The sequence below is a fragment of the Dromaius novaehollandiae genome, chromosome 5 (assembly GCF_036370855.1).
Source record: "Dromaius novaehollandiae isolate bDroNov1 chromosome 5, bDroNov1.hap1, whole genome shotgun sequence".
In the NCBI taxonomy this organism is placed as follows: Eukaryota; Metazoa; Chordata; class Aves; order Casuariiformes; family Dromaiidae; genus Dromaius; species Dromaius novaehollandiae.
The window spans coordinates 67995817-68022830 of NC_088102.1; the positions used below are offsets into that span (position 1 = coordinate 67995817).

The 27014-nt window shown below is 55.9% G+C and overlaps 1 protein-coding gene across 1 annotated transcript in view; it reads right to left on the reverse strand.

Annotated features, from left to right (window-relative positions):
* MUC2 (mucin 2, oligomeric mucus/gel-forming) overlaps positions 1-27014 on the reverse strand; it is a 67041-nt gene that overhangs the window by 13647 nt on the left and 26380 nt on the right. The window contains exons 28-39 of the mRNA XM_064513329.1: positions 26752-26795; positions 26001-26189; positions 24696-25184; positions 23287-23877; positions 21538-22128; positions 19787-20377; positions 18036-18626; positions 16285-16875; positions 14534-15124; positions 12783-13373; positions 10993-11622; positions 670-8927 (exon numbers count right to left, since the gene is read on the reverse strand). Coding sequence (XP_064369399.1) covers positions 670-8927; positions 10993-11622; positions 12783-13373; positions 14534-15124; positions 16285-16875; positions 18036-18626; positions 19787-20377; positions 21538-22128; positions 23287-23877; positions 24696-25184; positions 26001-26189; positions 26752-26795 — 13747 coding nt within the window. The remainder of the gene's footprint in view (positions 1-669; positions 8928-10992; positions 11623-12782; positions 13374-14533; positions 15125-16284; positions 16876-18035; positions 18627-19786; positions 20378-21537; positions 22129-23286; positions 23878-24695; positions 25185-26000; positions 26190-26751; positions 26796-27014) is intronic.

Genomic DNA, 27014 nt, shown 5'->3' on the forward strand with positions numbered 1-27014 from the left:
TAGCTGGGAGGAGGCTTTAGAACTGTATGTGCCACGAGACTGTCTGTGTCTCCTAACAAATCTCATGATGTGATCTGCTTCATAGTCCTGTCTTGAAATCAGTCTATGCCTAACCATAACTTATTCCAAACCCAGACTAGTACAGTCCTCTGTTTTTTTGCAGGGCTGGAGTTTGACATTGGAAACACACAACCAACTTTCCCCACCCTGTACCTACTAGAAAGGAGAAATGGAAAAGGCAATTTAGCGTGAGTTAGCTCTTGGTTATCTCTTCACCAAAGCTCCTACACAATAAACATTGAGCTGTGATCTAAATCCCTGAAGAAAAGCCATTTTAAAACTATCCTTGGAGGCCTAACGCTAGTATATGAGCTACAAAACCAAAAATCACTTCAAGCCATACTGATATGAAAAAAACCAGCATAAAATAGAATAGCCCGATATTTCCTTTTCTATCCAGAATAATATCTACACTCTGTTACTAGCCCTATAACTATGTGCAAGAATAATGTAATATCCAGAATGTGCCAACACGTAATTGAAATACCAGAGATAAAAAGCCTAATTTGCAGTTACACTGATATGCCTAGTCTCCTTTCAAAGCAAAACACTAAAAAAAAAAACAAAAAAGAACAAAAAATAAACAATAACAACATTAAATTTACTAACCGGAATAGATTGATTAGGGAAAATAGAACAGTATTTTCCAGGGGTGGTTGATGGTACAGCACTTGTTGAACTAACTGCAGTAACTGTTTTGTAAGTAGAAGTTCCTGAAATGGTGACTGTGCTTGAGACAGTAGTTGGCCCAGAGGTACTAGCTGAGACAAGTGAAACTATTTGTGAAGAGGTGGTGGTGGTGTTTACAGGGGTAGCGGCGGAACTAGTAGAAGTTGTTCCTGAAGTGGTGGTGAATGACTCTGTTGGAGTTGTACCAGAAGTAACGACTAAGACTGGAAAAGTGTTTACTAGAGATGAAGATGACTGTACAGATGTTGTTTCAGAATGGGTGGTAAAGCTGGCTAATGTCGAAAAAGGAACAGTAGATCCAGAAACAGTACCAGCTGATGTGCTTTCAACTGTTCCCGATACCGTGGTGAACACTGGGGTAGTTATAACTGATGTTAGGGGTGGTCCCAAAGAGGTGGCTTCGGTGGTGGACCCCGTTTCAGTGACTCCAGACGTCGTGACTGACAGTGGGCTTGTTGACCCTGGTGGCGGTGATGGACGGGAGGTGGTGGGGGACAATGGGGGCAACGTTTCTGATGGCGTCACCGTAGCAGTGGTGGTGGTAACTAATCCTGTCGGAGGGCTCCCAGTGCTCGTGGTTGTTAGGGGGCTACTCGCTCCTGTTACAATCGGCGTCCTGGGGGAGGCTGTTCCTGAGGACGTGGGTCCACGCGTGGTGGCTTCCGTGGTGGACCCCGTTTCAGTGACTCCAGACGTCGTGACTGACAGGGGGCTTGTTGACCCTGGTGGCGGTGATGGATGCGTGGTGGTGGGGGACAATGGGGGCAATGTTTCTGATGGTGTCACCGTAGCGGTGGTGGCAGTAACTGATCCTGTCGGAGGGCTCCCAGTGCTCGTGGTTGTTAGGGGGCTACTCGTTCCTGTTACAATCGGCGTCCTGGGGGAGGCTGTTCCTGAGGACGTGGGTCCTCGCGTGGTGGCTTCCGTGGTGGACCCCGTTTCAGTGACTCCAGATGTCGTGACTGACAGTGGGCTTGTTGACCCTGGTGGTGGTGATGGACGCGTGGTGGTGGGGGACAATGGGGGCAATGTTTCTGATGGCGTCACCGTAGCGGTGGTGGCGGTGGTCGATCCTGTTGGAGGGCTCCCAGTGCTCGTGGTTGTTAGGGGGCTACTCACTCCTGTTACAATCGGCGTACTCGTGAAAGTTGCTCCTGAGGACGTGGGTCCACGCGTGGTGGCTTCCGTGGTGGACCCCGTTTCAGTGACTCCAGACGTCGTGACTGACAGGGGGCTTGTTGACCCTGGTGGCGGTGATGGACGGGAGGTGGTGGGGGACAATGGGGGCAACGTTTCTGATGGCGTCACTGTAGCGGTGGTGGCGGTAACTGATCCTGTCGGAGGGCTCCCAGTGCTCGTGGTTGTTAGGGGGCTACTCACTCCTGTTACAATCGGCGTACTCGTGAAAGATGTTCCTGAGGACGTGGGTCCGCGCGTGGTGGCTTCCGTGGTGGACCCCGTTTCAGTGACTCCAGACGTCGTGACTGACAGGGGGCTTGTTGACCCTGGTGGCGGTGATGGACGCGTGGTGGTGGGGGACAATGGGGGCAACGTTTCTGATGGCGTCACCGTAGCGGTGGTGGTGGTAACTGATCCTGTCGGAGGGCTCCCAGTGCTCGTGGTTGTTAGGGGGCTACTCGTTCCTGTTACAATCGGCGTACTCGTGAAAGTTGCTCCTGAGGACGTGGGTCCATGCGTGGTGGCTTCCGTGGTGGACCCTGTTTCAGTGACTCCAGATGTCGTGACTGACAGTGGGCTTGTTGACCCTGGTGGTGGTGATGGACGCGTGGTGGTGGGGGACAATGGGGGCAACGTTTCTGATGGTGTCACCGTAGCGGTGGTGGCGGTGGTCGATCCTGTCGGAGGGCTCCCAGTGCTCGTGGTTGTTAGGGGGCTACTCGTTCCTGTTACAATCGGCGTCGTGGGGGAGGCTGTTACTGAGGACGTGGGTCCTCGCGTGGTGGCTTCTGTGGTGGACCCCGTTTCAGTGACTCCAGACGTCGTGACTGACAGTGGGCTTGTTGACCCTGGTGGCGGTGATGGACGCGTGGTGGTGGGGGACAATGGGGGCAATGTTTCTGATGGCGTCACCGTAGCGGTGGTGATGGTAACTGATCCTGTCGGAGGGCTCCCAGTGCTCGTGGTTGTTAGGGGGCTACTCACTCCTGTTACAATCGGCGTACTCGTGAAAGTTGCTCCTGAGGACGTGGGTCCTCGCGTGGTGGCTTCTGTGGTGGACCCCGTTTCAGTGACTCCAGACGTCGTGACTGACAGTGGGCTTGTTGACCCTGGTGGCGGTGATGGATGCGTGGTGGTGGGGGACAATGGGGGCAACGTTTCTGATGGCGTCACCGTAGCGGTGGTGGTGGTAACTGATCCTGTCAGAGGGCTCCCAGTGCTCGTGGTTGTTAGGGGGCTACTCGTTCCTGTTACAATCGGCGTCCTGGGGGAGGCTGTTACTGAGGACGTGGGTCCACGCGTGGTGGCTTCCGTGGTGGACCCCGTTTCAGTGACTCCAGACGTCGTGACTGACAGTGGGCTTGTTGACCCTGGTGGCGGTGATGGACGCGTGGTGGTGGGGGACAATGGGGGCAACGTTTCTGATGGCGTCACTGTAGCGGTGGTGGCGGTGGTCGATCCTCTCGGAGGGCTCCCAGTGCTTCTGGTTGTTAGGGGGCTACTCACTCCTGTTACAATCGGCGTACTCGTGAAAGTTGCTCCTGAGGACGTGGGTCCGCGCGTGGTGGCTTCCGTGGTGGACCCCGTTTCAGTGACTCCAGACGTCGTGACTGACAGTGGGCTTGTTGACCCTGGTGGCGGTGATGGACGGGAGGTGGTGGGGGACAATGGGGGCAATGTTTCTGATGGCGTCACCGTAGCAGTGGTGGTGGTAACTGAACCTGTCGGAGGACTCCCAGTGCTCGTGGTTGTTAGGGGGCTACTCATTCCTGTTACAATCGGCGTACTCGTGAAAGTTGCTCCTGAGGACGTGGGTCCGCGCGTGGTGGCTTCCGTGGTGGACCCCGTTTCAGTGACTCCAGACGTCGTGACTGACAGGGGGCTTGTTGACCCTGGTGGTGGTGATGGACGCGTGGTGGTGGGGGACAATGGGGGCAACGTTTCTGATGGCGTCACCATAGCGGTGGTGGCGGTGGTCGATCCTGTCGGAGGGCTCCCAGTGCTTCTGGTTGTTAGGGGGCTACTCACTCCTGTTACAATCGGCGTACTCGTGAAAGATGTTCCGGAGGATGTGGGTCCACGTGTGGTGGCTTCCGTGGTGGACCCCGTTTCAGTGACTCCAGACGTCGTGACTGACAGGGGGCTTGTTGACCCTGGTGGCGGTGATGGACGGGAGGTGGTGGGGGACACTGGGGGCAACGTTTCTGATGGCGTCACCGTAGTGGTGGTGGCAGTAACTGATCCTGTCGGAGGGCTCCCAGTGCTCGTGGTTGTTAGGGGGCTACTCACTCCTGTTACAATCGGCGTCCTGGGGGAGGCTGTTCCTGAGGACGTGGGTCCACGCGTGGTGGCTTCTGTGGTGGACCCCGTTTCAGTGACTCCAGACGTCGTGACTGACAGTGGGCTTGTTGACCCTGGTGGCGGTGATGGATGCGTGGTGGTGGGGGACACTGGGGGCAACGTTTCTGATGGCGTCACCGTAGCGGTGGTGATGGTAACTGATCCTGTCGGAGGGCTCCCAGTGCTCGTGGTTGTTAGGGGGCTACTCGTTCCTGTTACAATCGGCGTACTCGTGAAAGTTGCTCCTGAGGACGTGGGTCCATGCGTGGTGGCTTCCGTGGTGGACCCCGTTTCAGTGACTCCAGATGTCGTGACTGACAGGGGGCTTGTTGACCCTGGTGGCGGTGATGGACGGGAGGTGGTGGGGGACACTGGGGGCAATGTTTCTGATGGCGTCACCGTAGCAGTGGTGGCAGTAACTGATCCTGTCGGAGGGCTCCCAGTGCTCGTGGTTGTTAGGGGGCTACTCACTCCTGTTACAATCGGTGTACTCGTGAAAGTTGCTCCTGAGGACGTGGGTCCACGTGTGGTGGCTTCCGTGGTGGACCCCGTTTCAGTGACCCCAGATGTCGTGACTGACAGTGGGCTTGTTGACCCTGGTGGCGGTGATGGATGCGTGGTGGTGGGGGACAATGGGGGCAATGTTTCTGATGGCGTCACCGTAGCGGTGGTGGCGGTGGTCGATCCTGTCGGAGGGCTCCCAGTGCTTCTGGTTGTTAGGGGGCTACTCACTCCTGTTACAATCGGCGTACTCGTGAAAGATGTTCCTGAGGATGTGGGTCCACGTGTGGTGGCTTCCGTGGTGGACCCCGTTTCAGTGACTCCAGACGTCGTGACTGACAGGGGGCTTGTTGACCCTGGTGGTGGTGATGGACGCGTGGTGGTGGGGGACAATGGGGGCAACGTTTCTGATGGCGTCACCGTAGCGGTGGTCGCGGTGGTCGATCCTGTCAGAGGGCTCCCAGTGCTCGTGGTTGTTAGGGGGCTACTCACTCCTGTTACAATCGGCGTACTCGTGAAAGATGTTCCTGAGGATGTGGGTCCACGCGTGGTGGCTTCCGTGGTGGACCCCGTTTCAGTGACTCCAGATGTCGTGACTGACAGTGGGCTTGTTGACCCTGGTGGCGGTGATGGACGGGAGGTGGTGGGGGACAATGGGGGCAATGTTTCTGATGGCGTCACCGTAGCGGTGGTGGCGGTAACTGAACCTGTTGGAGGGCTCCCAGTGCTTCTGGTTGTTAGGGGGCTACTCACTCCTGTTACAATCGGCGTACTCGTGAAAGTTGCTCCTGAGGACGTGGGTCCGCGCGTGGTGGCTTCCGTGGTGGACCCTGTTTCAGTGACTCCAGACGTCGTGACTGACAGTGGGCTTGTTGACCCTGGTGGCGGTGATGGACGGGAGGTGGTGGGGGACAATGGGGGCAATGTTTCTGATGGCGTCACCGTAGCAGTGGTGGTGGTAACTGAACCTGTCGGAGGACTCCCAGTGCTCGTGGTTGTTAGGGGGCTACTCACTCCTGTTACAATCGGCGTACTCGTGAAAGTTGCTCCTGAGGACGTGGGTCCGCGCGTGGTGGCTTCCGTGGTGGACCCCGTTTCAGTGACTCCAGACGTCGTGACTGACAGGGGGCTTGTTGACCCTGGTGGTGGTGATGGACGCGTGGTGGTGGGGGACAATGGGGGCAATGTTTCTGATGGCGTCACCGTAGCGGTGGTGGCGGTGGTCGATCCTGTCGGAGGGCTCCCAGTGCTTCTGGTTGTTAGGGGGCTACTCACTCCTGTTACAATCGGCGTACTCGTGAAAGATGTTCCGGAGGATGTGGGTCCACGTGTGGTGGCTTCCGTGGTGGACCCCGTTTCAGTGACTCCAGACGTCGTGACTGACAGGGGGCTTGTTGACCCTGGTGGCGGTGATGGACGCGTGGTGGTGGGGGACAATGGGGGCAACGTTTCTGATGGCGTCACCGTAGTGGTGGTGGCAGTAACTGATCCTGTCGGAGGGCTCCCAGTGCTCGTGGTTGTTAGGGGGCTACTCACTCCTGTTACAATCGGCGTCCTGGGGGAGGCTGTTCCTGAGGACGTGGGTCCACGCGTGGTGGCTTCTGTGGTGGACCCCGTTTCAGTGACTCCAGACGTCGTGACTGACAGTGGGCTTGTTGACCCTGGTGGCGGTGACGGACGCGTGGTGGTGGGGGACACTGGGGGCAACGTTTCTGATGGCGTCACCGTAGCGGTGGTGATGGTAACTGATCCTGTCGGAGGGCTCCCAGTGCTCGTGGTTGTTAGCGGGCTACTCGTTCCTGTTACAATCGGCGTACTCGTGAAAGTTGCTCCTGAGGACGTGGGTCCATGCGTGGTGGCTTCCGTGGTGGACCCCGTTTCAGTGACTCCAGATGTCGTGACTGACAGGGGGCTTGTTGACCCTGGTGGCGGTGATGGACGGGAGGTGGTGGGGGACACTGGGGGCAATGTTTCTGATGGCGTCACCGTAGCAGTGGTGGCAGTAACTGATCCTGTCGGAGGGCTCCCAGTGCTCGTGGTTGTTAGGGGGCTACTCACTCCTGTTACAATCGGTGTACTCGTGAAAGTTGCTCCTGAGGACGTGGGTCCACGCGTGGTGGCTTCCGTGGTGGACCCCGTTTCAGTGACCCCAGATGTCGTGACTGACAGTGGGCTTGTTGACCCTGGTGGCGGTGATGGATGCGTGGTGGTGGGGGACAATGGGGGCAATGTTTCTGATGGCGTCACCGTAGCGGTGGTGGCGGTGGTCGATCCTGTCGGAGGGCTCCCAGTGCTTCTGGTTGTTAGGGGGCTACTCACTCCTGTTACAATCGGCGTACTCGTGAAAGATGTTCCTGAGGATGTGGGTCCACGTGTGGTGGCTTCCGTGGTGGACCCCGTTTCAGTGACTCCAGACGTCACGACTGACAGTGGGCTTGTTGACCCTGGTGGCGGTGATGGACGCGTGGTGGTGGGGGACAATGGGGGCAACGTTTCTGATGGCGTCACCGTAGCGGTGGTGATGGTAACTGATCCTGTCGGAGGGCTCCCAGTGCTCGTGGTTGTTAGGGGGCTACTCGTTCCTGTTACAATCGGCGTACTCGTGAAAGTTGCTCCTGAGGACGTGGGTCCACGCGTGGTGGCTTCCGTGGTGGACCCCGTTTCAGTGACTCCAGATGTCGTGACTGACAGGGGGCTTGTTGACCCTGGTGGCGGTGATGGACGGGAGGTGGTGGGGGACAATGGGGGCAATGTTTCTGATGGCGTCACTGTAGCGGTGGTGGCGGTGGTCGATCCTGTCGGAGGGCTCCCAGTGCTCGTGGTTGTTAGGGGGCTACTCGTTCCTGTTACAATCGGCGTACTCGTGAAAGTTGCTCCTGAGGACGTGGCTCCACGCGTGGTGGCTTCCGTGGTGGACCCCGTTTCAGTGACTCCAGACGTCGTGACTGACAGGGGGCTTGTTGACCCTGATGGTGGTGATGGACGGGAGGTGGTGGGGGACAACGGGGGCAATGTTTCTGATGGTGTCACCGTAGCGGTGGTGGCAGTAACTGATCCTGTCGGAGGGCTCCCAGTGCTCGTGGTTGTTAGGGGGCTACTCACTCCTGTTACAATCGGTGTACTCGTGAAAGTTGCTCCTGAGGACGTGGGTCCGCGCGTGGTGGCTTCCGTGGTGGACCCTGTTTCAGTGACTCCAGACGTCGTGACTGACAGGGGGCTTGTTGACCCTGGTGGCGGTGATGGACGCGTGGTGGTGGGGGACAATGGGGGCAACGTTTCTGATGGCGTCACTGTAGCGGTGGTGGCGGTAACTGATCCTGTCGGAGGGCTCCCAGTGCTCGTGGTTGTTAGGGGGCTACTCACTCCTGTTACAATCGGCGTACTCGTGAAAGTTGCTCCTGAGGACGTGGGTCCGCGCGTGGTGGCTTCCGTGGTGGACCCTGTTTCAGTGACTCCAGACGTCGTGACTGACAGGGGGCTTGTTGACCCTGGTGGCGGTGATGGACGCGTGGTGGTGGGGGACAATGGGGGCAATGTTTCTGATGGCGTCACCGTAGCGGTGGTCGCGGTGGTCGATCCTGTCAGAGGGCTCCCAGTGCTCGTGGTTGTTAGGGGGCTACTCGCTCCTGTTACAATCGGCGTACTCGTGAAAGTTGCTCCTGAGGACGTGGGTCCTCGTGTGCTGGGTTCCGTGGTGGACCCCGTTTCAGTGACTCCAGACGTCGTGACTGACAGTGGGCTTGTTGACCCTACTGGCGGTGATGGACGGGAGGTGGTGGGGGACACTGGGGGCAACGTTTCTGATGGCGTCACCGTAGTGGTGGTGGCAGTAACTGATCCTGTTGGAGGGCTCCCAGTGCTCGTGGTTGTTAGGGGGCTACTCACTCCTGTTACAATCGGCGTCCTGGGGGAGGTTGTTCCTGAGGACGTGGGTCCACGCGTGCTGGCTTCTGTGGTGGACCCCGTTTCAGTGACTCCAGATGTCGTGACTGACAGTGGGCTTGTTGACCGTGGGGGTTTTGACTGTATTGTAGTCGTCGTTTTAGTATACACTGTACGTGTTATTTCTGTAATCGCAGTTGTTGGCAGTGATGTAGCTGAAGGAGTAATAGTAGTAGTGGTGTGCGTTGTTGTTTTTGCAGTAGTGGTTGCAGTTTCTTTAAGAGAAGGAGAAAACATTATTTATTAATAAGGTGGAAATGGCATTTCTGATGAACATTTTGTTTCGAATATATAATAAAAATTTTAAAAAAAGCCTAACTTATTAGGCAGTAATCACAGAGAAACTATTTTCTTAATGGCTATTTACTAATGCATGCATTATGAAAAAAACCTTCTAAGCCTTGCATGAGAATCAGAGATCTAAACATTTCACGGAATGCCTATGTTGGATGAATCAGCTCTCAGGATTGTTAAAACTTTATTTTCCAGAGAACAGTTCAGCTGTCCGAAATCCAGAGGTCAGCAAGCTCTTTGATTACTTCTGTATTGCTGTCATGACATATTCTAGGAATATATCACTCTTCCCTGTGCTACTTCACTTGGCGTGCTCAAACCAGTGCTACTCATGTTCAGGGTGATTTGGCTCCACCAAAACTAAGCAGTAACTGAAGCAATCTCTGTTCCTTACCTAGCTCACAGGCGTTTGAAACTACCCACTCACATGCTGTTTTGGGCATGCTAGAACCCCAAATTCACTTCTCTGCGTCACTCTTTTCACACAATCAAGCCCGATTTCATTAAAGGCCTTAATGCAGGCTCCTTTAAAATGCCTTTTGAGTGGCACTTAATATAATTGCTCATGATTCTCAGAGGCCTGCCTCAGAACTTTCTACATTTGTGCCTTGAGAATACAATGCCAAGATACACATAGTAGGCAGAAATGCATTTTGTTAGAGCTAGAGGACTGGCATAATGCTGGAGAATAGGAATGAGGAAAACTACTGTCCCACCCACACAGTCCACAGAAGCAGTTCCTAAACAGAACTAACCCACATTTTGGTGTTTTATGAGGACAAGGCAATTTTTTCCTCTTCAGAATGAAACTGAGAAGAGAACGATTCACAGACACATTAGGGGGTCTCAGCACCCACAGACTGCATTGTGCATCCAGCGTCTATCCAGAGGCTGAAACACCTCCCAGTCCCTGAAACCTGCTAGGGAAAACCAGCCTTCCTAGATACAGAACTGTATGCAAGTGGCAGTAATGGCCACAGAGGCAATGCAGGAGAAAAAAGAAAAGAAATTCTGCACAGCTGTGCCCAAACAATGCCTAAAATGACAGTGCCATAAAAACGAGGCATACTGCAGTCACACACATTAGGCCTCTCCAAATACATTCTCTCTAGCTGAAGGATGAGGCCTAACAAAAGCAGAAGCAAGACTTCCTGCCACTTCAGTATTTGCCTATTCCAGGCAGAGGGTGAAGGATGAAAAACCTCCTCAGAGCTCCATTAAGTCAGGGAACACAACAGAACCTGCCCATGTCCCCTGCATGCTTTTCACTTCAAAAGCAGGAGCCCTAGAGCTAGCTATGGGACCCAGCTGTTTTAAGAAATGCACAATTACTCCCAAACTGAGTAGCTGCTGACAGATCTCGGTGTCTCCCATAGCATGCAACACATGAGAACACAGGCTAACTACCTCTAGTTATTGTGGCTGGAGGTGCTACGAGGATGATGTATGTTGGCGATAGTGAGGGCGAGAGCATTGGTCCACAGCCACTGGGGACAAGCAGATTGAAATCCTTCCCCAAACCCTATCCCTCGAAGCAGACTGGGAAACCTTCCTTTCCAGATCTGGAACTGCAGTCAAATGTCTACATGGGCAGCATGGGAAAGTGAAGCAATGCCCAACAACACTGCCCAAATGATTCTTAACAATAAGTGCCCCTATAGGTTGTCCATCATGATATTACACACTGGCACACTGAAATAACCTCTTCTACAGCACAAGAATGAAGCCCAACACCAGCAGAAGGTGGACTGCCCATTAGCTCAGTACGAGCTAAAGGCAGAGACCCCAGGGTTCAAAACATCCACCGGCTCAAACTAATTACAAGAAAAGTGTACTACCAATGTCTTCCTGCGCTTCCTCTGCTAAAAAGAAGTGAAATGTAGGACAGCTCCTTCCCAGAGTACTACAGAGATGGCACGAGGTGCAAAGAGAACATGATTTCTGTGACAGAAAGACAGAATCAGAGAGAATGAATCAAAAGCATACTTTGAGGTTCACGGATAGGAGGCGTTGGGGTCTTGGTGATTATTACTGGTGGTTTGATAGTGGTGGTGACTACTGAAGTACTCGGAGAGGGCGGAGGTGTGCCGATTATAGTGGTTGGGGTGGGTGCCCGAGTGCCTGAAATGCTCGTCGGCGTCAGCGGTGGCGTCTGCGAGACGCTGGTGGAGGCGGTGCTGGACGGCCTTGTGCTGGTGGGAGCCTCTGACGGCGTTGGCGCGGGAGCGGTTGTCGACACATGCAGAGTGACCGTGGTGGTGCTTGGGGGGGCGGGGGTGGGGACGGTGCTTGGAACACACTCCGGCCTGTTTGGCACACAGCACACGCTGATCTCGTAATTGAGGCAGACCGCCATCGGTATCACCCCCCCTGCCACTTGGTCCTCATTCTTACAGGTGAACCCTTTGTTAACATCGCACTCCACTTTCTGCCCCAACTCTTCAATGGGAACGTCCGGGAAACTCTTTGCTCTGCACGAAATGTTCTCAGCCTTCGCGCACACCCAGGAAGGGTCATGCTTCTGGATAGTCTCATAGGATTCATCATCGCCACCACCTGTGCCCACACTCGGGTAGCTCACATCGATCCAGTCAGTCCAGGCGCAGTCGCAGGATCCTACAGGCGGACGTCCACAAAACAAACAGTTAGGAACAGCTGGGACACAGACAACCGGCAACGGGTGAAAGCAGAGCTGAGGGTCGCGCATGGGGCGTATGCTGCACAGGAGGGGCCAACTCCGAGCACTGCCACACACCTCCAGTAGTCGACCCACCCTGGCCGCAGCAAAGCTCACTTGCATGACCATCCCTTCCCCTCCAGCCCCACACAGTGCCCTTGTGAGAAACAGTCACAGAGCTGGGGATGGGCCGCCTGTGTTCCCCCGGTGAGCCCACAGGCACTCCCGTCACGCGCTTCTCACGTGCAAGAAAACACTGACGCCAGGGTCTGACGTGAGGCGGAGCAAGACCCAGTGCGACCTCCTGCCTCCGTCTCATCCTCTCCTGCCACTCGCTTCTCCTTGCTAACTCAGGGAGAAGCCACCCAGAGCGGCAGGGGCGGGACTGGGTAGCAAGCAGATAGTCCCGACTCCGTGCTGGCTCGCTGCCCGCTCGTGCAGCGCGAGCCAGGCAGCGGTTCACAGGAGTGCTACGGGCACTTCTCATCCAAAGGGGACGGTCCACAGCCACCATCAAAGCGGGGATTTAAACCCTTCACTCAACCTCCTCCCCAGAAACCTCCTCGGCAAACGTTCCTTCCTCCCTCCAGACCTGCAGGCAAGCGGCAGGGCTGGCCAGTAAGGGCACACGGGGGGACAAAAAGGGAAGAAATGCTGAACAGCACGCTGCCCCAACAACTCACAAAACAAGCGAGCCCTCGTCCAAGCACCACTGTAACTCCACACAGTGCTTCCGTGGAAGCACAGTGTCCTCCGCACAAAGATGGAGGAGCCCCATGGTGACAGAAACCGGACTGCCGGACGGCTCAAGGCCTGCCTAAGCAGGGCAGCGGGACCAGGGTGAAGAACCTCCCTCTTCTCAAGCTAACTAGGAGGCTCAGAGAGGCCCCTGCTGACTAACACCCCTGGGGGCTCCTGACTCAGGAAAGAGCCAGCCCCAGGGCTCACTGTGGGATCTGGCCGCTACAGGGGATGCACAACGTGTAGCAACTAGTCCTGCCTGGAGGGCCACGCACACAACAGATTAACTTGAGGTGCTGACGGACCCCAACTGCTCCCACAGCAAGGCAACACACAAGAGCACGGGTCAGACAATTACCTCCAGTTGTTGAGGCTGGAGGTGTTAGCGAGGGGGTGGGTGTCGGTGAAGGCGGGGGCGTGCCGATTATAGTGGTTGGGGTGGGTGCCCGAGTGCCCGAAATGCTCGTCAGCGTCGGCGGTGGCGTCTGCGAGACGCTGGTGGAGGCGGTGCTGGACGGCCTTGTGCTGGTGGGAGCCTCTGACGGCGTTGGCGCGGGAGCGGTTGTCGACACATGCAGAGTGACCGTGGTGGTGCTTGGGGGGGCGGGGGTGGGGACGGTGCTTGGAACACACTCCGGCCTGTTTGGCACACAGCACACGCTGATCTCGTAATTGAGGCAGACCGCCATCGGTATCACCCCCCCTGCCACTTGGTCCTCATTCTTACAGGTGAACCCTTTGTTAACATCGCACTCCACTTTCTGCCCCAACTCTTCAATGGGAACGTCCGGGAAACTCTTTGCTCTGCACGAAATGTTCTCAGCCTTCGCGCACACCCAGGTAGGGTCATGCTTCTGGATAGTCTCATAGGATTCATCATCGCCACCACCTGTGCCCACGCTCGGGTAGCTCACATCGATCCAGTCAGTCCAGGCGCAGTCGCAGGATCCTACAGGCGGACGTCCACAAAACAAACAGTTAGGAACAGCTGGGACACAGACAACCGGCAACGGGTGAAAGCAGAGCTGAGGGTCGCGCATGGGGCGTATGCTGCACAGGAGGGGCCAACTCCGAGCACTGCCACACACCTCCAGTAGTCGACCCACCCTGGCCGCAGCAAAGCTCACTTGCATGACCATCCCTTCCCCTCCAGCCCCACACAGTGCCCTTGTGAGAAACAGTCACAGAGCTGGGGATGGGCCGCCTGTGTTCCCCCGGTGAGCCCACAGGCACTCCCGTCACGCGCTTCTCACGTGCAAGAAAACGCTGACGCCAGGGTCTGACGTGAGGCGGAGCAAGACCCAGTGCGACCTCCTGCCTCCGTCTCATCCTCTCCTGCCACTCGCTTCTCCTTGCTAACTCAGGGAGAAGCCACCCAGAGCGGCAGGGGCGGGACTGGGTAGCAAGCAGATAGTCCCGACTCCGTGCTGGCTCGCTGCCCGCTCGTGCAGCGCGAGCCAGGCAGCGGTTCACAGGAGTGCTACGGGCACTTCTCATCCAAAGGGGACGGTCCACAGCCACCATCAAAGCGGGGATTTAAACCCTTCACTCAACCTCCTCCCCAGAAACCTCCTCGGCAAACGTTCCTTCCTCCCTCCAGACCTGCAGGCAAGCGGCAGGGCTGGCCAGTAAGGGCACACGGGGGGACAAAAAGGGAAGAAATGCTGAACAGCACGCTGCCCCAACAACTCACAAAACAAGCGAGCCCTCGTCCAAGCACCACTGTAACTCCACACAGTGCTTCCGTGGAAGCACAGTGTCCTCCGCACAAAGATGGAGGAGCCCCATGGTGACAGAAACCAGACTGCCGGACGGCTCAAGGCCTGCCTAAGCAGGGCAGCGGGACCAGGGTGAAGAACCTCCCTCTTCTCAAGCTAACTAGGAGGCTCAGAGAGGCCCCTGCTGACTAACACCCCTGGGGGCTCCTGACTCAGGAAAGAGCCAGCCCCAGGGCTCACTGTGGGATCTGGCCGCTACAGGGGATGCACAACGTGTAGCAACTAGTCCTGCCTGGAGGGCCACGCACACAACAGATTAACTTGAGGTGCTGACGGACCCCAACTGCTCCCACAGCAAGGCAACACACAAGAGCACGGGTCAGACAATTACCTCCAGTTGTTGAGGCTGGAGGCGTTAGCGAGGGGGTGGGTGTCGGTGAAGGCGGGGGCGTGCCGATTATAGTGGTTGGGGTGGGTGCCCGAGTGCCCGAAATGCTCGTCGGCGTCGGCGGTGGCGTCTGCGAGACGCTGGTGGAGGCGGTGCTGGACGGCCTTGTGCTGGTGGGAGCCTCTGACGGCGTTGGCGCGGGAGCGGTTGTCGACACATGCAGAGTGACCGTGGTGGTGCTTGGGGGGGCGGGGGTGGGGACGGTGCTTGGAACACACTCCGGCCTGTTTGGCACACAGCACACGCTGATCTCGTAATTGAGGCAGACCGCCATCGGTATCACCCCCCCTGCCACTTGGTCCTTATTCTTACAGGTGAACCCTTTGTTAACATCGCACTCCACTTTCTGCCCCAACTCTTCAATGGGAACGTCCGGGAAACTCTTTGCTCTGCACGAAATGTTCTCAGCCTTCGCGCACACCCAGGTAGGGTCATGCTTCTGGATAGTCTCATAGGATTCATCATCGCCACCACCTGTGCCCACGCTCGGGTAGCTCACATCGATCCAGTCAGTCCAGGCGCAGTCGCAGGATCCTACAGGCGGACGTCCACAAAACAAACAGTTAGGAACAGCTGGGACACAGACAACCGGCAACGGGTGAAAGCAGAGCTGAGGGTCGCGCATGGGGCGTATGCTGCACAGGAGGGGCCAACTCCGAGCACTGCCACACACCTCCAGTAGTCGACCCACCCTGGCCGCAGCAAAGCTCACTTGCATGACCATCCCTTCCCCTCCAGCCCCACACAGTGCCCTTGTGAGAAACAGTCACAGAGCTGGGGATGGGCCGCCTGTGTTCCCCCGGTGAGCCCACAGGCACTCCCGTCACGCGCTTCTCACGTGCAAGAAAACGCTGACGCCAGGGTCTGACGTGAGGCGGAGCAAGACCCAGTGCGACCTCCTGCCTCCGTCTCATCCTCTCCTGCCACTCGCTTCTCCTTGCTAACTCAGGGAGAAGCCACCCAGAGCGGCAGGGGCGGGACTGGGTAGCAAGCAGATAGTCCCGACTCCGTGCTGGCTCGCTGCCCGCTCGTGCAGCGCGAGCCAGGCAGCGGTTCACAGGAGTGCTACGGGCACTTCTCATCCAAAGGGGACGGTCCACAGCCACCATCAAAGCGGGGATTTAAACCCTTCACTCAACCTCCTCCCCAGAAACCTCCTCGGCAAACGTTCCTTCCTCCCTCCAGACCTGCAGGCAAGCGGCAGGGCTGGCCAGTAAGGGCACACGGGGGGACAAAAAGGGAAGAAATGCTGAACAGCACGCTGCCCCAACAACTCACAAAACAAGCGAGCCCTCGTCCAAGCACCACTGTAACTCCACACAGTGCTTCCGTGGAAGCACAGTGTCCTCCGCACAAAGATGGAGGAGCCCCATGGTGACAGAAACCGGACTGCCGGACGGCTCAAGGCCTGCCTAAGCAGGGCAGCGGGACCAGGGTGAAGAACCTCCCTCTTCTCAAGCTAACTAGGAGGCTCAGAGAGGCCCCTGCTGACTAACACCCCTGGGGGTTCCTGACTCAGGAAAGAGCCAGCCCCAGGGCTCACTGTGGGATCTGGCCGCTACAGGGGATGCACAACGTGTAGCAACTAGTCCTGCCTGGAGGGCCACGCACACAACAGATTAACTTGAGGTGCTGACGGACCCCAACTGCTCCCACAGCAAGGCAACACACAAGAGCACGGGTCAGACAATTACCTCCAGTTGTTGAGGCTGGAGGCGTTAGCGAGGGGGTGGGTGTCGGTGAAGGCGGGGGCGTGCCGATTATAGTGGTTGGGGTGGGTGCCCGAGTGCCCGAAATGCTCGTCGGCGTCGGCGGTGGCGTCTGCGAGACGCTGGTGGAGGCGGTGCTGGACGGCCTTGTGCTGGTGGGAGCCTCTGACGGCGTTGGCGCGGGAGCGGTTGTCGACACATGCAGAGTGACCGTGGTGGTGCTTGGGGGGGCGGGGGTGGGGACGGTGCTTGGAACACACTCCGGCCTGTTTGGCACACAGCACACGCTGATCTCGTAATTGAGGCAGACCGCCATCGGTATCACCCCCCCTGCCACTTGGTCCTCATTCTTACAAGTGAACCCTTTGTTAACATCGCACTCCACTTTCTGCCCCAACTCTTCAATGGGAACGTCCGGGAAACTCTTTGCTCTGCACGAAATGTTCTCAGCCTTCGCGCACACCCAGGTAGGGTCATGCTTCTGGATAGTCTCATAGGATTCATCATCGCCACCACCTGTGCCCACGCTCGGGTAGCTCACATCGATCCAGTCAGTCCAGGCGCAGTCGCAGGATCCTACAGGCGGACGTCCACAAAACAAACAGTTAGGAACAGCTGGGACACAGACAACCGGCAACGGGTGAAAGCAGAGCTGAGGGTCGCGCATGGGGCGTATGCTGCACAGGAGGGGCCAACTCTGAGCACTGCCACACACCTCCAGTAGTCGACCCACCCTGGCCGCAGCAAAGCTCACTTGCATGACCATCCCTTCCCCTCCAGCCCCACACAGTGCCCTTGTGAGAAACAGTCACAGAGCTGGGGATGGGCCGCCTGTGTTCCCCCGGTGAGCCCACAGGCACTCCCGTCACGCGCTTCTCATGTGCAAGAAAACACTGACGCCAGGGTCTGACGTGAGGCGGAGCAAGACCCAGTGCGACCTCCTGCCTCCGTCTCATCCTCTCCTGCCACTCGCTTCTCCTTGCTAACTCAGGGAGAAGCCACCCAGAGCGGCAGGGGCGGGACTGGGTAGCAAGCAGATAGTCCCGACTCCGTGCTGGCTCGCTGCCCGCTCGTGCAGCGCGAGCCAGGCAGCGGTTCACAGGAGTGCTACGGGCACTTCTCATCCAAAGGGGACGGTCCACAGCCACCATCAAAGCGGGGATTTAAACCCTTCACTCAACCTCCTCCCCAGAAACCTCCTCGGCAAACGTTCCTTCCTCCCTCCAGACCTGCAGGCAAGCGGCAGGGCTGGCCAGTAAGGGCACACGGGGGGACAAAAAGGGAAGAAATGCTGAACAGCACGCTGCCCCAACAACTCACAAAACAAGCGAGCCCTCGTCCAAGCACCACTGTAACTCCACACAGTGCTTCCGTGGAAGCACAGTGTCCTCCGCACAAAGATGGAGGAGCCCCATGGTGACAGAAACCGGACTGCCGGACGGCTCAAGGCCTGCCTAAGCAGGGCAGCGGGACCAGGGTGAAGAACCTCCCTCTTCTCAAGCTAACTAGGAGGCTCAGAGAGGCCCCTGCTGACTAACACCCCTGGGGGCTCCTGACTCAGGAAAGAGCCAGCCCCAGGGCTCACTGTGGGATCTGGCCGCTACAGGGGATGCACAACGTGTAGCAACTAGTCCTGCCTGGAGGGCCACGCACACAACAGATTAACTTGAGGTGCTGACGGACCCCAACTGCTCCCACAGCAAGGCAACACACAAGAGCACGGGTCAGACAATTACCTCCAGTTGTTGAGGCTGGAGGCGTTAGCGAGGGGGTGGGTGTCGGTGAAGGCGGGGGCGTGCCGATTATAGTGGTTGGGGTGGGTGCCCGAGTGCCCGAAATGCTCGTCGGCGTCGGCGGTGGCGTCTGCGAGACGCTGGTGGAGGCGGTGCTGGACGGCCTTGTGCTGGTGGGAGCCTCTGACGGCGTTGGCGCGGGAGCGGTTGTCGACACATGCAGAGTGACCGTGGTGGTGCTTGGGGGGGCGGGGGTGGGGACGGTGCTTGGAACACACTCCGGCCTGTTTGGCACACAGCACACGCTGATCTCGTAATTGAGGCAGACCGCCATCGGTATCACCCCCCCTGCCACTTGGTCCTCATTCTTACAGGTGAACCCTTTGTTAACATCGCACTCCACTTTCTGCCCCAACTCTTCAATGGGAACGTCCGGGAAACTCTTTGCTCTGCACGAAATGTTCTCAGCCTTCGCGCACACCCAGGTAGGGTCATGCTTCTGGATAGTCTCATAGGATTCATCATCGCCACCACCTGTGCCCACGCTCGGGTAGCTCACATCGATCCAGTCAGTCCAGGCGCAGTCGCAGGATCCTACAGGCGGACGTCCACAAAACAAACAGTTAGGAACAGCTGGGACACAGACAACCGGCAACGGGTGAAAGCAGAGCTGAGGGTCGCGCATGGGGCGTATGCTGCACAGGAGGGGCCAACTCCGAGCACTGCCACACACCTCCAGTAGTCGACCCACCCTGGCCGCAGCAAAGCTCACTTGCATGACCATCCCTTCCCCTCCAGCCCCACACAGTGCCCTTGTGAGAAACAGTCACAGAGCTGGGGATGGGCCGCCTGTGTTCCCCCGGTGAGCCCACAGGCACTCCCGTCACGCGCTTCTCACGTGCAAGAAAACGCTGACGCCAGGGTCTGACGTGAGGCGGAGCAAGACCCAGTGCGACCTCCTGCCTCCGTCTCATCCTCTCCTGCCACTCGCTTCTCCTTGCTAACTCAGGGAGAAGCCACCCAGAGCGGCAGGGGCGGGACTGGGTAGCAAGCAGATAGTCCCGACTCCGTGCTGGCTCGCTGCCCGCTCGTGCAGCGCGAGCCAGGCAGCGGTTCACAGGAGTGCTACGGGCACTTCTCATCCAAAGGGGACGGTCCACAGCCACCATCAAAGCGGGGATTTAAACCCTTCACTCAACCTCCTCCCCAGAAACCTCCTCGGCAAACGTTCCTTCCTCCCTCCAGACCTGCAGGCAAGCGGCAGGGCTGGCCAGTAAGGGCACACGGGGGGACAAAAAGGGAAGAAATGCTGAACAGCACGCTGCCCCAACAACTCACAAAACAAGCGAGCCCTCGTCCAAGCACCACTGTAACTCCACACAGTGCTTCCGTGGAAGCACAGTGTCCTCCGCACAAAGATGGAGGAGCCCCATGGTGACAGAAACCGGACTGCCGGACGGCTCAAGGCCTGCCTAAGCAGGGCAGCGGGACCAGGGTGAAGAACCTCCCTCTTCTCAAGCTAACTAGGAGGCTCAGAGAGGCCCCTGCTGACTAACACCCCTGGGGGCTCCTGACTCAGGAAAGAGCCAGCCCCAGGGCTCACTGTGGGATCTGGCCGCTACAGGGGATGCACAACGTGTAGCAACTAGTCCTGCCTGGAGGGCCACGCACACAACAGATTAACTTGAGGTGCTGACGGACCCCAACTGCTCCCACAGCAAGGCAACACACAAGAGCACGGGTCAGACAATTACCTCCAGTTGTTGAGGCTGGAGGCGTTAGCGAGGGGGTGGGTGTCGGTGAAGGCGGGGGCGTGCCGATTATAGTGGTTGGGGTGGGTGCCCGAGTGCCCGAAATGCTCGTCGGCGTCGGCGGTGGCGTCTGCGAGACGCTGGTGGAGGCGGTGCTGGACGGCCTTGTGCTGGTGGGAGCCTCTGACGGCGTTGGCGCGGGAGCGGTTGTCGACACATGCAGAGTGACCGTGGTGGTGCTTGGGGGGGCGGGGGTGGGGACGGTGCTTGGAACACACTCCGGCCTGTTTGGCACACAGCACACGCTGATCTCGTAATTGAGGCAGACCGCCATCGGTATCACCCCCCCTGCCACTTGGTCCTCATTCTTACAAGTGAACCCTTTGTTAACATCGCACTCCACTTTCTGCCCCAACTCTTCAATGGGAACGTCCGGGAAACTCTTTGCTCTGCACGAAATGTTCTCAGCCTTCGCGCACACCCAGGTAGGGTCATGCTTCTGGATAGTCTCATAGGATTCATCATCGCCACCACCTGTGCCCACGCTCGGGTAGCTCACATCGATCCAGTCAGTCCAGGCGCAGTCGCAGGATCCTACAGGCGGACGTCCACAAAACAAACAGTTAGGAACAGCTGGGACACAGACAACCGGCAACGGGTGAAAGCAGAGCTGAGGGTCGCGCATGGGGCGTATGCTGCACAGGAGGGGCCAACTCCGAGCACTGCCACACACCTCCAGTAGTCGACCCACCCTGGCCGCAGCAAAGCTCACTTGCATGACCATCCCTTCCCCTCCAGCCCCACACAGTGCCCTTGTGAGAAACAGTCACAGAGCTGGGGATGGGCCGCCTGTGTTCCCCCGGTGAGCCCACAGGCACTCCCGTCACGCGCTTCTCACGTGCAAGAAAACACTGACGCCAGGGTCTGACGTGAGGCGGAGCAAGACCCAGTGCGACCTCCTGCCTCCGTCTCATCCTCTCCTGCCACTCGCTTCTCCTTGCTAACTCAGGGAGAAGCCACCCAGAGCGGCAGGGGCGGGACTGGGTAGCAAGCAGATAGTCCCGACTCCGTGCTGGCTCGCTGCCCGCTGGTGCAGCGCGAGCCAGGCAGCGGTTCACAGGAGTGCTACGGGCACTTCTCATCCAAAGGGGACGGTCCACAGCCACCATCAAAGCGGGGATTTAAACCCTTCACTCAACCTCCTCCCCAGAAACCTCCTCGGCAAACGTTCCTTCCTCCCTCCAGACCTGCAGGCAAGCGGCAGGGCTGGCCAGTAAGGGCACACGGGGGGACAAAAAGGGAAGAAATGCTGAACAGCACGCTGCCCCAACAACTCACAAAACAAGCGAGCCCTCGTCCAAGCACCACTGTAACTCCACACAGTGCTTCCGTGGAAGCACAGTGTCCTCCGCACAAAGATGGAGGAGCCCCATGGTGACAGAAACCGGACTGCCGGACGGCTCAAGGCCTGCCTAAGCAGGGCAGCGGGACCAGGGTGAAGAACCTCCCTCTTCTCAAGCTAACTAGGAGGCTCAGAGAGGCCCCTGCTGACTAACACCCCTGGGGGCTCCTGACTCAGGAAAGAGCCAGCCCCAGGGCTCACTGTGGGATCTGGCCGCTACAGGGGATGCACAACGTGTAGCAACTAGTCCTGCCTGGAGGGCCACGCACACAACAGATTAACTTGAGGTGCTGACGGACCCCAACTGCTCCCACAGCAAGGCAACACACAAGAGCACGGGTCAGACAATTACCTCCAGTTGTTGAGGCTGGAGGCGTTAGCGAGGGGGTGGGTGTCGGTGAAGGCGGGGGCGTGCCGATTATAGTGGTTGGGGTGGGTGCCCGAGTGCCCGAAATGCTCGTCGGCGTCGGCGGTGGCGTCTGCGAGACGCTGGTGGAGGCGGTGCTGGACGGCCTTGTGCTGGTGGGAGCCTCTGACGGCGTTGGCGCGGGAGCGGTTGTCGACACATGCAGAGTGACCGTGGTGGTGCTTGGGGGGGCGGGGGTGGGGACGGTGCTTGGAACACACTCCGGCCTGTTTGGCACACAGCACACGCTGATCTCGTAATTGAGGCAGACCGCCATCGGTATCACCCCCCCTGCCACTTGGTCCTTATTCTTACAGGTGAACCCTTTGTTAACATCGCACTCCACTTTCTGCCCCAACTCTTCAATGGGAACGTCCGGGAAACTCTTTGCTCTGCACGAAATGTTCTCAGCCTTCGCGCACACCCAGGTAGGGTCATGCTTCTGGATAGTCTCATAGGATTCATCATCGCCACCACCTGTGCCCACGCTCGGGTAGCTCACATCGATCCAGTCAGTCCAGGCGCAGTCGCAGGATCCTACAGGCGGACGTCCACAAAACAAACAGTTAGGAACAGCTGGGACACAGACAACCGGCAACGGGTGAAAGCAGAGCTGAGGGTCGCGCATGGGGCGTATGCTGCACAGGAGGGGCCAACTCCGAGCACTGCCACACACCTCCAGTAGTCGACCCACCCTGGCCGCAGCAAAGCTCACTTGCATGACCATCCCTTCCCCTCCAGCCCCACACAGTGCCCTTGTGAGAAACAGTCACAGAGCTGGGGATGGGCCGCCTGTGTTCCCCCGGTGAGCCCACAGGCACTCCCGTCACGCGCTTCTCACGTGCAAGAAAACGCTGACGCCAGGGTCTGACGTGAGGCGGAGCAAGACCCAGTGCGACCTCCTGCCTCTGTCTCATCCTCTCCTGCCACTCGCTTCTCCTTGCTAACTCAGGGAGAAGCCACCCAGAGCGGCAGGGGCGGGACTGGGTAGCAAGCAGATAGTCCCGACTCCGTGCTGGCTCGCTGCCCGCTGGTGCAGCGCGAGCCAGGCAGCGGTTCACAGGAGTGCTACGGGCACTTCTCATCCAAAGGGGACGGTCCACAGCCACCATCAAAGCGGGGATTTAAACCCTTCACTCAACCTCCTCCCCAGAAACCTCCTCGGCAAACGTTCCTTCCTCCCTCCAGACCTGCAGGCAAGCGGCAGGGCTGGCCAGTAAGGGCACACGGGGGGACAAAAAGGGAAGAAATGCTGAACAGCACGCTGCCCCAACAACTCACAAAACAAGCGAGCCCTCGTCCAAGCACCACTGTAACTCCACACAGTGCTTCCGTGGAAGCACAGTGTCCTCCGCACAAAGATGGAGGAGCCCCATGGTGACAGAAACCGGACTGCCGGACGGCTCAAGGCCTGCCTAAGCAGGGCAGCGGGACCAGGGTGAAGAACCTCCCTCTTCTCAAGCTAACTAGGAGGCTCAGAGAGGCCCCTGCTGACTAACACCCCTGGGGGCTCCTGACTCAGGAAAGAGCCAGCCCCAGGGCTCACTGTGGGATCTGGCCGCTACAGGGGATGCACAACGTGTAGCAACTAGTCCTGCCTGGAGGGCCACGCACACAACAGATTAACTTGAGGTGCTGACGGACCCCAACTGCTCCCACAGCAAGGCAACACAAGAGCACGGGTCAGACAATTACCTCCAGTTGTTGAGGCTGGAGGCGTTAGCGAGGGGGTGGGTGTCGGTGAAGGCGGGGGCGTGCCGATTATAGTGGTTGGGGTGGGTGCCCGAGTGCCCGAAATGCTCGTCGGCGTCGGCGGTGGCGTCTGCGAGACGCTGGTGGAGGCGGTGCTGGACGGCCTTGTGCTGGTGGGAGCCTCTGACGGCGTTGGCGCGGGAGCGGTTGTCGACACATGCAGAGTGACCGTGGTGGTGCTTGGGGGGGCGGGGGTGGGGACGGTGCTTGGAACACACTCCGGCCTGTTTGGCACACAGCACACGCTGATCTCGTAATTGAGGCAGACCGCCATCGGTATCACCCCCCCTGCCACTTGGTCCTTATTCTTACAGGTGAACCCTTTGTTAACATCGCACTCCACTTTCTGCCCCAACTCTTCAATGGGAACGTCCGGGAAACTCTTTGCTCTGCACGAAATGTTCTCAGCCTTCGCGCACACCCAGGTAGGGTCATGCTTCTGGATAGTCTCATAGGATTCATCATCGCCACCACCTGTGCCCACGCTCGGGTAGCTCACATCGATCCAGTCAGTCCAGGCGCAGTCGCAGGATCCTACAGGCGGACGTCCACAAAACAAACAGTTAGGAACAGCTGGGACACAGACAACCGGCAACGGGTGAAAGCAGAGCTGAGGCTCGCGCATGGGGCGTATGCTGCACCTATGTCCCATGAAGGTACCACTGTTAGAAGGGACCAAATCAGAGTACTGCCATACACGTACAGCATTCCATCCATCTTGACAACAGCAAAGCTCAGTTGTATTCACTGGGCCTTCCCTTCTAGCCCCACAAAGTTGACTAGGGTCAAATTAGTGCACTGAGTCAAGCCGCCTGTTTCTCTTGAAGAGTGTTGGGACATTGCTGTAATGGACTCCTCAGTAAATCAAAAATTGCCACCAAATGGTAAGATATGAAGATTATAGTGCAGTGTCAGCTGCAGTGCCAGGCAGAGGAACAGGCTCATGAAAATACTAGTGGGTCTCAGCAACCAGGGACCACAGTTCACAGCAAGGGACTATCTTTAGACTGAAACCTTTGCTAGACCCTACCGGGGAAACCTTCCTTCCCAGATCCAGAACTGTAGGCAAGTGTCTGTGCTGATACAGAAGGAAAGCAGAAGGAAAAAGGCACTGAAGTCTGCACAGCCATAACCTAAAATGACAGTGCAACAAATCAAGGCCAAATCCCATCTGACACAGGAGTCCCTCTAAGTAGGTTCTCTCTAGCAGAAGGATGGAGCGCTGCATCAGCAGAGGTGAGACTTCCTGGCAGCTCAATATCTGCCTTAGATCTGACATGCATTAATGTGCTGACAGCTCTTTATTTCTTCTACGGTAAGGCAAGAGCAGAGAGAATGGGTCCACTAAATACCTGTGGTGGTTGAAACTACTGGGGTAGTAGATGGTGGTGTAGGCTTGCTTGTGGTGGCTGGGGTAGGTTTGGGTGTGGTAGTAGTCACCGTTGGCTGCTGGGTTGTGGTGGTGGTCAGTATTGTTGTGCTGGTGGTGGTGAAAGTTGCTGTTGGTGTTGGACTCTGTGTAGTCTCACAAGGAACTTCCTGCCACTCACAGCAGTTTATCCTGATTTCATAATTATAGCAAAGAGGCCAGATACCACTTTGCTCCTCATTTTTACAGATTAGTCCATACGTAACATTACACTCCACCTTCTGGCCAAGTTCCTCTAAGCTTAGGTCGGGACTATCCGTAGCCCTGCATTCAATTTTTTCAGGAACTTGACATATTTCATTTCCAAGTCTATTTCTTATTGCATCGTAGGTTTCATAGTCACCACCACCTTCGTCAGGTGTACTAACATCATACCACTCAGTCCAGTCACAAATTAATCCAAAGCATGGAGCTGCAAGAGAAGATGGAGGTTCAGCATCTGGGCTCACAGACGATATTCTGAGAAGTTTACATTTTTATTCTCCTCTATTACGGGCTAAAGTAATGCACTGCAATATGTCATTTGAGCAAGAGAAAACAATTCCAAAACTGGTTCAGTATTACCAGGTTTTTCAACTGGAAGCTTCACATCAACATCAAATAACCAAGATATAAAAGCCTTCAGAGGTCTTCCTTCTCTCTATTCTTACTACGTTTTCCTATGTTAGGTTTTAAAACTACTTTTCTGTAGTAGACCATCTTTAACTTGCCCTTCCTTTAAACATTCCTTTGACATTTTACAATACTTAATTTTCATATTTAAAACTTACTTGTAGTTCCTGGAGTGCTTCTAGTGGTAACTGAAATGGAAAGAAAAATATTACTGCAAGTTTATTATGTGTTTATCATTATCATGTGCAAGTTTCAGAAAAAATTATAAAGGTAGTTTTAAATATTCCATTTATAATTTCTTGTTGCGACACTGAGACAATTGCTATTAATGTATTAAACCGTAATATTTGCTTTAAGATCCCAGGAGGATATTGAAATGCAAACATATTTTCAGAATTATGAAGACACCCTGTACCTTTATAGATATGGTTTCCTCCATGGGGAATAAATCATTACAAAGTGTTTCAAACCTTCTTAGTGCAGTGTAATAAAACTGTTCATAAGCATCACTCTAGCTGTTTTGACTGTGACAAGCCCACATATTGTGCACTGCATCTTTAAAATATTTTTCTTAAAGAAGATAACTATTTGATACGTATCTCCATTGAAGCTTTACCTGTGGCAGTAGGAGTGCTAAAGGAGGTTGAAGAGACTGTAGGCAGAGTTGTCGGACAAGGAACAATACTTCCAACAACTATAGATCCATTTTCTCCACACACATATATTGTACAGATGTCACCTTCCTTTATTTGCCCCACGGGATCTCCCACTTCATATCTAGTTCCATTGATCACACAAGGACAGCCTGTAAGAAAGAGTTTTATTGTGCAGTTCTTCTGCTAAGTCTATCAGGTAGAAGAAAAAGGCGAAATTCTTATTAAATTTGCCAGGATACAAATTTGCATTTAAATGCGTCATGCATGCTCCTCTCAGAGCTATACCTGGAGTTTAGACTCATTTGTCACACTAACTTATCTTTACATTTAGAGGAAAGTCAAAACACATCTTATAAAACCGTGCATTAAATGACTTGGAAGAACAGACTTACAAACCAGGTTTTAAAATGAGAGAAGTAACACCTGCAATTTAGCATGTTCTGCATGTTCTAGGAGGGCAAAGTCTTACAGAGAAATCTGTTAGCTTGGATATGAGACAGGGATAAGGAAGAGACAGGAGACAAAGGTTCAGCAAAACGTACTGACAGCAACATTCAACAAAAGTGCTACCCAATTTTCTTTTGCCACAACTTTAACTTGCACTGGAAAAAATTATTCCAAATCAATACTAAGCTTTTTGTAGAGACAGACATAGCAGTTTTATGCTTCTTTTTTCCTTTTATTTGCAGAAAAGGAACAGACATTACTTACCTTGGATTGCTGTACAGTTTGTGATTCCTGAAGAAACACAGACACTATAAAGAAAAATTTCAAAAATTAAAATGTTGCAATTCATAATTCTAGAAATATTTTCATATGTTTTACAGCACACTTAGCACAACCAAGAACACAGAAATGTACAAACTTGTCACTTTATCTTAATTCACACAATACGTATTTTTCTGGGTGTAATGCTTTCCAATATTGACTATTGTTATTTCATTCCAACACAATCATCATTTTGCTATCTTGAA